This window comes from Ammodytes marinus (genome assembly GCF_949987685.1).
Source record: "Ammodytes marinus genome assembly, chromosome: 5".
Lineage (NCBI taxonomy): Eukaryota > Metazoa > Chordata > Actinopteri > Uranoscopiformes > Ammodytidae > Ammodytes > Ammodytes marinus.
The window spans coordinates 32,848,024-32,860,846 of NC_137234.1; the positions used below are offsets into that span (position 1 = coordinate 32,848,024).

Consider the following 12,823-nt stretch of genomic DNA (forward strand, 5'->3'; position numbering starts at 1 on the left):
AGAGAAGATGCTACCATCACTCCGTGCACTTGGTCGTCGTGCACTTTTCCAACATGACAATGATCCTAAACACACATTTAAGGCCACTGTTGGATATCTGAAGAAGAACAGGGTGAAAGTGATTCAGTGGCCAAGTAGTAGTGTCTCCTGATATGAACCCAAATGAACACCTATCGGGAATTCTGAAGAAACAAGTTGAGCATCGCTCTCCATCCAGCATCCAGTCTCTAAAAGAGGCCATTCTTGAACAATGGAAAAACTTTGATGGAGCAAAATGTTGTCAACTTGTCCATTCCATGCCTAGAAGACTTGGTGCTGTCATTAAAAATTATGGAGGCGATACAAAATACTAGATGTAGTAGTTTTTGTTGTGGGGTGTACTCATTTTTGCAACGCCCTTATTTGATTAAAACTGAAAAATGTGTAATCTAATTTATATTATTAACCTTACTTTCATGTTATAAATTAAACAGATGTTATATAAAACTGGGTCTTGTCAACATTTTGGAAATTGTTTTTGTGTTCATTGAGATATTGTTTAAAATTTTACTTTTCGAAGGGGGTGTACTCATTTATGCTGAGCACTGTAGCTCCTCAGTATTTTTCTTCTAGGCTTTTACACAATGGGTTTATAACAAAACACTTGTTACCCATACAAAGTGTGAAGGGTAAACTATAGTTTAGATTGTGGTTAGCAAGCTAATTAGTTGTCAGATGGTTGTTGGCCTTGATGCTGGCAAAAAATTCAAGTTGGGGTTGGTCGTCAAATTTTTTGGGGGGTTGGTTGTCACATGTTATCTCAAGGCTGCAGCCAGAAAAAGAACCCAATAATGAAAGAAATTGTCAAGCTGTATCCTCACTGACACCCCAGAGAAGGAAAGAATAGAGCAGGAAAAGGCAGCTAGCAAGCAAAAGAAAAAAGGTTAACAAAATCAAAACAACCCAGTGCATCCCAAACTAGACCAGCTGCCAAGGCTACAGAACGTTATGTAGGCCTATTTGTCAACTTGACAATGCAATTAAACTTTCAAATTTAGTTCTACTTTCTTGCCTTCTTTTTAAGATTATTCCCATTAAGATTACATTGTGACAAACAACCCCATAGTGTTTGACAACCGACCCCTTGATGGGGTTGGTTGTCACAATGGGTAAGGGTGTCTTTGATGATTAATTTCTTCTTTATTACAATACGATAGAAAAAGTGAGGGGTACACATTTCAAGCCAACACCTTAACCTTCAATTTAATATAGGAATGACTATTGAAAGATGTTTAGGTGATAAGCAATTCTCACTAGAGTAAAAAGTGTGCCTACTTACCCCGTTCTCCCCTACATCTCCATGTAGCACTCACATGTGGCACTTTGTAGTTTGGTTTATTTAAAGCTATAGTACTGACGTGATTCTTGTTGTTCTGAGTTTGTACCTTCATGGTTGAATGCACTTAATGGAAGTCGCTTTGGATAAAAGCGTCAGCTAAATAAAATGTAAATGTAATGTAGATGGCCCACTGTCTGGCACTGACCTGGGCTGGGCTGTGACTGTGCTTCTTTGCTATGTCTGCTATCACTGGGTCCTCCCGGAGCTTATGTGGATCAATGTCTCCCCTGAACCTAAAATGGCAACAAAAACAAAAACAGACCAGTGAATAGGGATTTTTTTAATTCAGTATAAAATAAAATAAAGGCAATATTTTTTATTGCAAAATGATGCAGTCATTTACAGCACACGTTGCAATATGTATTATTACCTTCAATGTGTTATAACAAAGTGAAAAACCTGTCCTGTACAATGCCTTCAGTTAGTAAAAACAAAAAGCTATATTATTTCCCACATTTCATTTTAAGTAGACGTATAGATTAAAAGGATGGGGATTACAGATAACATTGTGTACAATAAGAACTCTGTTATTTGACTTGTCTACAAGCTCTAATTTGGTTGTCACGCGAATCTACTCATGGTTCATTTTGAATGAGCAGCAGTGTGATACAGTGTGGAGTGTGTGAGTGACACTGTGTGTGTTTGTGTCTTACATCTGTGGCGGTCTCTCGGGCGAGCCAAAGGGGCTGTAGGCCGTCAGGGCGATGTTCCTGGATTTGCAGAACTCTATCATGTCTGTCTGAACCAGGTAGGGATGGAGCTCCACCTGTACACACACGGGATAAGAATGAATAAAGGGTGAACTGCATCGACGGAGCCTCCGAGTGAAAACAATCACCGTTGTGTGATATATGAGCAAGAGGCGAGTTCGAGGCGGGATGTTATGATGAAATAAATAAATAAAAGTACGTCCCAATTGTGTGCCTGCCCTATACCACACGCAAACTACATACTTTTTAATGATCAGCTGGAGTATGTAGAATAGTAAAAAAAAAAATAATAACAATAACCCTGCGTTCCAATCCCCATACTTCCCTACTATTTAGTATGCCAGAAAAAGATTTAGGGTGTCCCAATACTATGCACATCAATTGTAGTATGCTGAAAATATATAAATGCCCCACTAACTCCAATAGTATGTTGGAGTATGCGTCATTCTTGACATAATGAAAAAAAAAAACTTCCTTATCTGAATTTTTTTTCTCTCCCGTGGCCCTAAAACTCTTCTGTACTTTAGTATGTAGTGTAGTAAGAAGAAAGAGTATGTGATTTGGAATGCAGGGTCTAAAGCTATCTATGCAGTATACCTGGTTGACAGCAGGGGGCACCCTACACAGAGCAAGGAGCCTCTCCAGCTGCAGGACGTTGAAGTTGGACACGCCAATGCTCTTCACCTTCCCTGAGGCCTGCAGCTCTTCCATCCCCTGCACACTCAAAAGACAATAACAGTAAACACATCTCTTTATCAATAGCCTCTAAAAAAGAAAAGGAGAGAAATAAAATGTAATATGTACACATACATAAAAGAGAAGTAGGAAGAATTTTTTTTACATGATTACATACACTATATTACAAAATATTTATATATGCAAATGCCTACATACTCATACATACATCAGTATACACATATATTTATATACAAAAGACAGTAATGAAAAAGAATAGGGGAAGAGAATATCAATAATAAAACATATTTAAAGAATGATATATATATATTTACAGCCGTAGAAAAAATTAAGAGAACCCTCCAAATGTTCAGTGTCTCTTGTTTTACTATTTGTAGGCATATGTTTGAGTAGAATTAACTTTTTTTTAAATATATATATATAAACTACTGACAACATTTCTACCAAATTCACAATGAAAATATTGTCATTAAGAGCATTTTCAATAAGTAATGTTGAGGTGAAGATTGAAGAAAAATCCAGACTGGTCTCTTAATTTTTTCCGCAGCTATATATAAAAAAAAAAATGTGCGGCTATAAATAGGGGAGAACGGGGGAATCTGAGGCATCGGGTAATGTGAGCCACCCCCTGTATCTAGGCAACTGAAAACATTTGTGGTCATGTGAGATATATGTTTTCAAGCCCCTCTCATTTCCCCATGGCCCTGAAGAGAGGAACTCATGGTGCTGTAGTAAGCATGTTTTTTTCACCAAAATAGGTATTTTGCATGTAAAAGTACATTTTCTTGCTGTCAACTTAATCAACTGTTGTGCCAAAGCAAATGTATTCATGTAGAAAAACTTCTATCATACGTGTTGATGAACTACCAACATATGAAACCATGTGATGCTGATAACTCAAGATTAGCCTGAAATGCTAAGAGAGGTAGTTTTTTCTCAAATTGTGGTGGTGGGGGAAAGTGAGCCAAATGCTGTGGGGGAAAGTGAGCCACTGTCTCACTTTCCCCCACCATGAGGCACAAGTTAAGTTTAGTCTTAAACATATTTTAATGTAATATTACATGACATATGTTTTATTTTAATGTCATACACATTGTAGAAAAGCCATCATGCCAAGGAAATACACCAGGAAGACGACCTGGGGCAACCACACGGAAAGAGCACCATCTCATCTTTCCCTGTAACCTTCAGGGCTGGTATGTAGAGTAGGCCTAGTTGTAGAGTATGACAGGCTGATGTTATAATCCAGTTGGGTCTTCTCCTGTGTTCTGAGTCCCAGGCTGTTCTCGCTGGTTCTGATTTTCCTATGCTTTGACCCCCAGACACACGCTGGCTCTAAGGGTCCTGTGTTCTGACCCCCAGACTGTGTTCTAATCTAACTGGTTCTATCTTTCATTTGAATCTTATTAAAACATTTTGAATTATAATATGTTGTATTTGATTTTGTTCAGTTACTTTCAAGTGTTTAGAAAATTTGCTTTGCTTAATTGACCAAACCCCATCATTCTTTTACTAGTCCGACATTAGTTCTGGAATGTGTGGCTAGCTTTCAGGATTCTTGCTGTTACAATATGTGTTGTTATGGTAGTTTCAGAGTGGAAAAAGTAAGTGGATCAGTTTACCCCACAGCTGGGGTAAAGTGAGCCACATGACAACTTTTTTTTAAACAATCATATTTTCACTGCCCTTTGTCTTGAAAAAATTCTGCTAATGCCCATTTCTAGGAAACATCCTGAATTAATGGGAAATGTGTAAATTTGAGTGATAAATAATTTTAGCTCGCTTATAGGGGAGCAAATGTAAAAAGTGGCTCAGATTACCCGTTCTCCCCTATATATATATATATATATATATATATATATATATATATATATATATATATATATATATGAAAGGGAGAAGAAGAAAAGAGGCCTGGCATACTATGTGGTTTAGCTGAGAGAAATCAATATTTCGATTCCCTTATTGCGATTGCCTTTTTCAATAGTTTTTCAACTGGAAGGGGCAGTTGATGCAAACAGATAGGAGGGAGATGTTGTCTTACCCTCCATACATCCACATAGTCTATGTCAGATGTCAGAGTCTTTCCATCCTTCTTCGGAAAAAGCTCATCACCCATTTTCTAGGAAGGAATTTAAAGGTAACAGTCAAATATCTTGTTATAGGCAAAGACATAGCATGTTAAGACACATATATTGTTTTATGCATTTGTATACCTATGTATTTCTAGCAGTTGGTGGAGCAAAAAAAAAGAGTTTATATTATTTATAGTGTGTATATATATAGTGTGTGTGTGTGTGTATATATATATATATATATATATATATATATATATATATATATATATATATATATATATATATATATAATGACATTTGTTATGTGCTTATAAACACAACTCCAAAGTGATAACCATGTTGGCTAACATGTTTACCACAAACATTTCACAAGCCATTTTTATCTTATAAGTATTTTTCTGAATTTGGTGTGATGGGTCTTGTTGGGGCAGGACCATAGCATTAATGGGCTCACTCTCTATAGTACTCTCTATAGTTTTGCTATATTTCCAACTAACCTCAAGTCTTGGCTGAAGTCTGAACAAACATGCCAGCACCAATGAATGCTGGAGCAGATGTACTATTTATTTATTTATTTTATATTAGGTTTTCATAGTGATTGTGAAATATTGGTCGCAATATATTTATTTTGTATTGTTTTATCTGCCTGCCCAGGGACTACAATTAGCTCCTAGCTAACTCTGGTTGCAATTGTTTTTAAATTGTGCGCTGTCCCTGTAAACCAAAAAATAAAAACCTATGGTAGCATGGTAACACTTTGCAACATCTGAACTGTGTCACAGTGTTTTGGATGTTGCGCTCAAACCTTCAGGCCAACGGGGAAATGCACAAGGTAAAGATCCAGGTAGTCCAGCTGGAGATCAGTCAGGGACTGATTCAGACACACAGGGATGTCCTCTGGGGCATGGTGGGTACACCACAGCTAGAACGAATGAATAAATATATTAAAAAAGACACAGAGCAAGAGAGTTAACATTTATTAACAATTTATTTATGTTAATATAGGTGTTAAATCGCTCTTTATTCATACAGTGATCACTTATACAGTAGTGTGCGCGTTTCATAAAGCCCATCTCTCAGTAACCCACTCTGCATGTAATCGGCAAATAAACTTTTCGGAGATCCCACTACTGATAACCAATCAGAAGAGAGAACGCTACAAACTGGCACCCGTCTCACTGCCAACTCGCTGCTTGAAGACCGCAGTGCATTAATGTGGTGACGTGGGGACGAGGGAGGGGACTGCTAACTGCAGTAACTGACAGGAAGTTAGCTAAAAGAACCTTACTGAACCTTTAATATTAAAAAAGACACAGAACAAGAGAGTTAACAGCAAAATTAGGGGTGTTGCCAACTAAAAATGTGCGTAGTCATATTTGATTGGTTGAATCTTGCCTATAGCGGACTAACAGTCAAATCATGTTGTTTGTCTCATCTGTGACATTGGCTTCTATTTTTTCCACACCTGACAAATCAGCTAAAACCTCCAATCACAGTTTGTCTTATTGACTTGACATAAGTATTGATTTCGGTGAGACTGAGTCGACCATTCATGGGGAGATTGGTTTCAAACTTGTGACTTACTCTAAATTCTTTAATAACAGTAAACTGATATTTATACCACAACAGGCGATGTGTCATGTTCTATTGGGAGAAACCATACAATACCATGTCAAATCATTTAGCAGCCACATACAGCTGGAATAGTGTGATTGTTGTTTGATAACATATATTAGCCTACTTATAAAACATAAAGTACCATATTAAGAATAAAAAGAATTCAAAAGTCTGAGATCATATCAATTGATAACTAAAATGTTTGTTTGACTACATCATAAGCCCACTTTATCCATGGCACAAATGCTATCTCCTCACGTGGCGCCCTCATGGACATATAAAGAAATGGACACCGGAATTGAAACACGGCGCCCATTCATTCCTATGAAAGCTGCTCATTGGCGCAGAGAAGCAACAAGGAAGCATTAATGCGGAAATTCATGAGGCCCGGAAGCATGACATAGCATGGACGTAGCAGCATTATGGACCTATCAAGAAAGAGGGCGGCAAGCGTAGCGGACTGGTAGCGCAGTGTTGCCAACTTAGCGATTTTTTCGCTATATTTAGCGACTTTTCAGCCCCCCTGGCGACTTTTTTTTCAAAACAGCGACAAGCGACAAATCTAGCTTTTTTTTGCCAAAGCAAGTATTACTTTTCTTTCAAAGGTTTTTTTCTATTAAAAGTCAGTAACAAAGAAATTGCAGCACAATGGATACAAATTTTTCCCCTTTTTTTTACCCCGAACACACCCCACCCTCACACCCAACCACACGAAATACACACACCAAGAAACAAAAACAAACAACCAACATGAAACAAAAAAAACATAAAGAAATAAAATGTAATTAAATAAAAGAGGGGAGGGGGTAGCTACTCTTCTATTGTTGTTGTTGGTTTTTTAAAATAATTTAGGAAGGGGCGCCAAATTCTGTCAAATGTATTCTCGGATCCCTGGGTAATTAAACGTATTCTCTCTAAATTCATACATGCCATAATGTCTCTAATCCAATGTGAGTGGGAAGGAGGAGCAGGATCTTTCCACTTGAGTAAGATAACCCTGCGAGCAAGTAATGAAGTAAAGGCCAGTACCTTCAGCTTCACTTTAGGCAAGCCCGAATTTGGAACAATGCCAAAAATTGCAGTGAAAGGGTTCGGCTCAATTTGATGCTGAAGTACTTCAGAAATTGTTTGAAAAACTGATGTCCAGAACTCAGTCAAGGTGGGACACAACCAGTACATGTGAAAGAGTGATGCCGGTGCGCTCTTACAGCTATCACAGGTCGGGTCTACATCGGGGAACATACGAGCTAATTTAGTTTTAGATATGTGGATACGATGTACTACTTTAAATTGCACAAGAGCATGTCGGGCGCACATGGAGGTAGAGTGTATCCGATCCAGGACTGAATCCCACATGTGATCTGTGAAGGCAGAACCTAGGTCCTGCTCCCAAAGGGTTCTTATAGCTGCTAATGAGGGGCTATGCAACTTCGAAATAAGGTTGAAAAACACAGAAATTGAGCCTTTTAATGTGGGGTTTACAGAAAGAAACAAATCGACATGATTGGCTGGCGGTTTATAAGGGAATTGGGGAATTAACTTCTGCGTAAAATGCCTGATTTGCAGAAATCGGAAAAAATTAGTCTTTTCGATACCAAAATGTTTTGTCAATTGAGAAAAACTAGCAAATAGATCATTAATAAATAAATCACCGATGCATTTTAAGCCTTTTTTATGCCAGATCTTGAATGCACCATCCACCGTCGAGGGAGTAAACAAATGATTAGCTGCAATTGGGCTGAAAAGTGAAAAATTCTGCATTCCAAAATTCTTCCTAAATTGGGTCCAGATTCGAAGGGAGTGCTTAATCACGGGACTACTGTTGGGAATAGCCGAAGAGAGTGGAAGTGCGGCGCTTAAGAGGGCAGATAGAGACAATGGGCTAATAGCGCTGGACTCCATTGTTACCCAGACTGGGGCTGAGTGGTCAAGGTGAAAATGCACCCAATACACTAAAGAACGGATATTAGCAGCCCAGTAATAGTATTGGAAATTAGGGAGGGCCATTCCACCTGTTTGTTTGGGTCTTTGAAGAAAAGCTTTCCGTAACCGAGGGTGTTTACCATTCCAAATATAATTTATCATTAAAGAGTCAAGGGCCTGAAAAAAGGAGTTGGGGAGAAAGATGGGGAGACATTGGAATAGATATAGGAACTTTGGGAGTAATGTCATTTTAATTGAATTTATTCTACCAGAGGAGACCACTTCGATAATATTTGCTTCGCCTGATCCAATAATTTGAGGAAGTTCGATTTAAATAGGTTTTAAAAATTTCTGGTAAAACATACCCCAAGGTAACTCAGATGATCTGTCACCACTTTGAGTGGGAGAGCTGTATAATCAAGTTTAAGGCGAGACACCCCAGGTGAATAGGGAATTTTTTTTAACTTATAGATATCATCATGAAACTTTGCCAGTTGATTACTGATACTAACACAATAATTTTTTGTATTACATGTTTTTCTTTAATATTTGATTAAATATGCAAATATGGCAATATTTAACCAATTATGCGTAAATTTGGATCATTTTTCGAGAAAAAAATCTAGATGTTGGATAAAGCCAGAGTTAAAATCTCAATTTTATTTTAACCACATATTAGTTTCTAAAGTTTTTACACAACAGATTTTGGATACAGCCTTTTTTCATTTAATAAATCAAAAAATACTATGTACATGTCTTAGAAATGCATTTTCGGCATGTTTTTAGGAGGAAAATGTATCATAAATCAGACAATTAACAATATATTAACAAATCCTTGTGTAAAAACCTTTAAAATAGTGCTATGAATGATATAGAAAGTTTGGTTGATGTCAGTGGTCTAGAAGTTGAGATATCTTTCTCAGAGTATTGAAAAAGCTCATTTTGAGAAAACGGCCGTTAAAGATAAAAACGTGAATTCTGCTGATAATCACTGATTATAGCTACAGATATTTATTGAATTAGGCCCTACACCCCTCAATGCCATATAGGCCTACCACTGCTTAACATATATAAACCATAGCATAGTAACATTTACATCCACACCCTAATTTAAACGTGATTCATTCATTATTAGCCACTGTCTGTCAACCTGCTCCGGAGTCGGCACAGACGCTCTCTCTCCCCTCTCCTCTGACAGTCTGTGTCTCTCCGACGTGATCGGCGTGATTTACATGTCTCTAACACTTCTCCCCTTCAAATGGCGATCATGTAATGTCTGTAGCCAATTGATTAAGTATTTTTTTTGTGTTGTTTTGGCATATTTTCGACGTTTTTCCCATTTTATTTTGTGATTTTCGAGCTACCCGCGGCTAGCATCACGTGATGCCTTTTAGCGAATCACATCGTCAGAAATGTGCATTAGCCAATGAGTTTGCGTTCCTAGCATTGAATCCCTCCTCACACTTTCACGATTGGTTACTGACACAAACGAAATTACCATATTTGGATCCGATAACGTTGTGCTTGAGATTCAGAGCTTTCCAACAGTACCATGGTTATTATGATTCATACAGCGGCCGCGGTGCTTTATGTTACGTTAGAATGCTCACTTTTGACGAATTTAGGAGCAAAATACAGACGCAAGCAGTCAAAGTTTAGTAAAATAAACACCTAAAACGTATATTTTGGACCTTTTATCCATACTAGTATGAAAGAAGACATGTTATGGAAGCTAAATAGACACAAATCTCAAAATTGACCAGTGCTTAAAAAACGATGTTTTTGCCTGCCGTGTCTCGCCTTAAGAGCTTCTTTATTAATCGGAAAGAGTTCGCTCTTACTGAAGTTAAGTTTATAGCCAGAAAACTGACTAAAGACCTCCAACACAGAAAGTGCCTCCGGTAAAGAGGTGGCTGGCTTGGCGACAAACAAAAGTAAGTCATCGGCGTATAATGATACCTTATGTTCAATTCCTCCTCTCCATATCCCCTGAATCTGTTTGTTACCGCGAATGGCAATCGCAAGTGGTTCGATTGCAATAGCAAAAAGGAGCGGGCTCAAAGGACAACCCTGCCGGGTCCCACGGTGCAGATCAAAACTACCTGAGTAACGGTAATGATTATGCCGGTATTCCCTTCACCAGATTTAAACACCCCTAAATTAATATCAGGACGTTTGTGTGTATATATAGCCTGCCAAGTTCATTTGTTCCTTGTTTAAACCTGTTCCACTATAAAGTTTATGTGTACATCGACCCCTGCACTTTAGTATGGCAAAAAAAGACCAAAAGCCGATTTACACAATTCCCAAAAGGTTTTACTTTTCACCAAAAACCTTCACACCATATATTACCTTAAAGGCTCTGGTTTTAAAGCCTGTTACCCTTTGACCCCTGCCTATCTCCAGATCTCCCCCTGTGTTGATCCCCTAACGACCCTTACAATTGTCTCTTCTAATTTTATCCTAGGTTAAGTCCAGATTTCAGACCTTTATCCTTGATAAGTGTTTAGAAAGGAGGAGATTTGATAATAGGTTTTTAATTATTCTGGTGGATGAATACCTCACATTTACCCCTAGCTTCAAAAGACTACCGTTAAGTCCTCACTAAGTTCATACACCTGGATGAGCTTAGGCCAATAGATAAATGCAATTCCCTCCTAATTCAAGGAGTGTGTTTATGGGATGTGTATTCTTTGTTATCAGTAGTGTAGCCGTAGTGTAGGTTTGAATTGCTTACCTCAGAGGCGCCGCAATCTCTTTAAAGAAAAACCCTAATTAGGTCCTTGTTCCCAACACTAAACTAAAAATTCAGGCCAAAGAGTTATAGCGTTTTCAAGAAATTTTATTTAACCAATACAAAAAGATTATACTTTCACAATATAAAAAGAAAAGATAAAATAAAATGAAAGGAAGGAAAATAAGTACCTACACTCCCATTAATGTGGTTAATATATGTAGAGAAGTATAAGACTTAACTTATGTGTTGTATGTCTTTTGTTCACATTGAATTTAGTTCATGAGTTCTCCCATTTTCAATCCACAAGAGATCAGGAGTATTCTCATCTTCAGGTTTTTTAAAGCTCTACTGTCTACACAACTTCAATAGTTCTGGGTGTTGGCCGAACTTTCAATCATGTCATATATATTTGAATATCTTCAAATGCTATGACAAGTTTGATTTTGCGACACAACAATCAGGAAAAGTTGGTTCAACAGTTTTACAACCTCAACTCCATGCTATTTTACAACCTGGTTCATCAATTAGTTATTATCAATCACCCAAATGGTCCCTTACCAAACTTCTCAGAATAGAAAAGGAAGAATTGGTTCAGAGCTTCTTCCCCTTCTTGAAAAGAAAAAATAACTCCCCTCAATTTTTCTAAGTATTTTGCACTCAAAAAGATTCAGAGTGTTTCTTTCGAGTTTTTCTTCTAAGTTTTTCGTCCATGCTAAAAGAACAAAAAAGTGGAACAGTCAACTTCCCCAAAAACCCCTACTCTCTTGCTCAAAACCCTGGCCTTAAATAGTCTGAAGACAGAGAGAGTGGGTGTGTGTATTAGGAGGAGAGAGGGTGGGGGTAAAGATGAGGGTGTGTGTGTCCAGCTCAAGGACCCACTGCCCCCCTTGTCTCTCTCACCCCTGACCTGTCCCAGGACAAGCCCAGGCATGTTTTTTCAGAGAGGCCTTATGAATTCACAATTATGTATATATTTCAGGATAAAAACTTGAATACAACACTTTTAGTGATTCTACCTTAATATTAAAGGTCACTTGTTACCTTGCCTGTCTTATTAAAAATATCATACTTTTCCCTACGAAAACAAGAAATATACATTTCACATTCTCCTAAGAACAAGATATGTACAATGAAAAGTTGCAATATTCTTGCCTATCTCAACAACGGCTGTTTGTTAATACTGAGGCAGAAGGGCATGCATATAATAATTTAACCCAAGAAGTGAAAACAGGACCCAAACCGAATTTTTCAAGGGTGAAAAACTAATAATTCCATTCTACTCTATCAAATGCGTTTTCAGCATCCATAGAAGCGAGGCATTCTGATTCAATATTTCTGGGGGAACATAAAATGTTCATTAGCCGGCGGATATTATAAAATGATTGGCGTCCCTTTATAAACCCAGTTTGGTCGGGGGATATGATAGAGGGGAGAACATCCTCCAATCTGTGGGCGAGAATTTTAGCAAGTATCTTCACATCTGTATTTAATAGTGAAATTGGTCGGTATGATGCACAATCTAGAGGATCTTTATCCTTTTTTAACAACAGGGAAATACAGGCCTGGTAGAACGAAGGCGGGAGTTTACCTGAGTCAAATGAGTCTGAGAATACTGAACATAAAAAAGGCGACAATTCGTCTGAAAATTTCTTAAAAAAGTCAGATCTGGACCAGGAGATTTGCC

The 12,823-nt window shown here is 37.8% G+C and overlaps 1 protein-coding gene across 1 annotated transcript in view; it reads right to left on the reverse strand.

Moving 5' to 3' along the window:
* The window catches only part of LOC307250273 (aldo-keto reductase family 1 member B1), a gene marked incomplete at its 5' end in the record, with an annotated part of 29,491 nt that overhangs the window by 3,041 nt on the left and 13,627 nt on the right, over positions 1 to 12,823 (reverse strand). Inside the window, 5 exons of the mRNA XM_080027304.1 lie at positions 1,524 to 1,611; positions 2,032 to 2,144; positions 2,686 to 2,802; positions 4,829 to 4,906; positions 5,668 to 5,784. Coding sequence (XP_079883430.1) covers positions 1,524 to 1,611; positions 2,032 to 2,144; positions 2,686 to 2,802; positions 4,829 to 4,906; positions 5,668 to 5,784 — 513 coding nt within the window. The remainder of the gene's footprint in view (positions 1 to 1,523; positions 1,612 to 2,031; positions 2,145 to 2,685; positions 2,803 to 4,828; positions 4,907 to 5,667; positions 5,785 to 12,823) is intronic.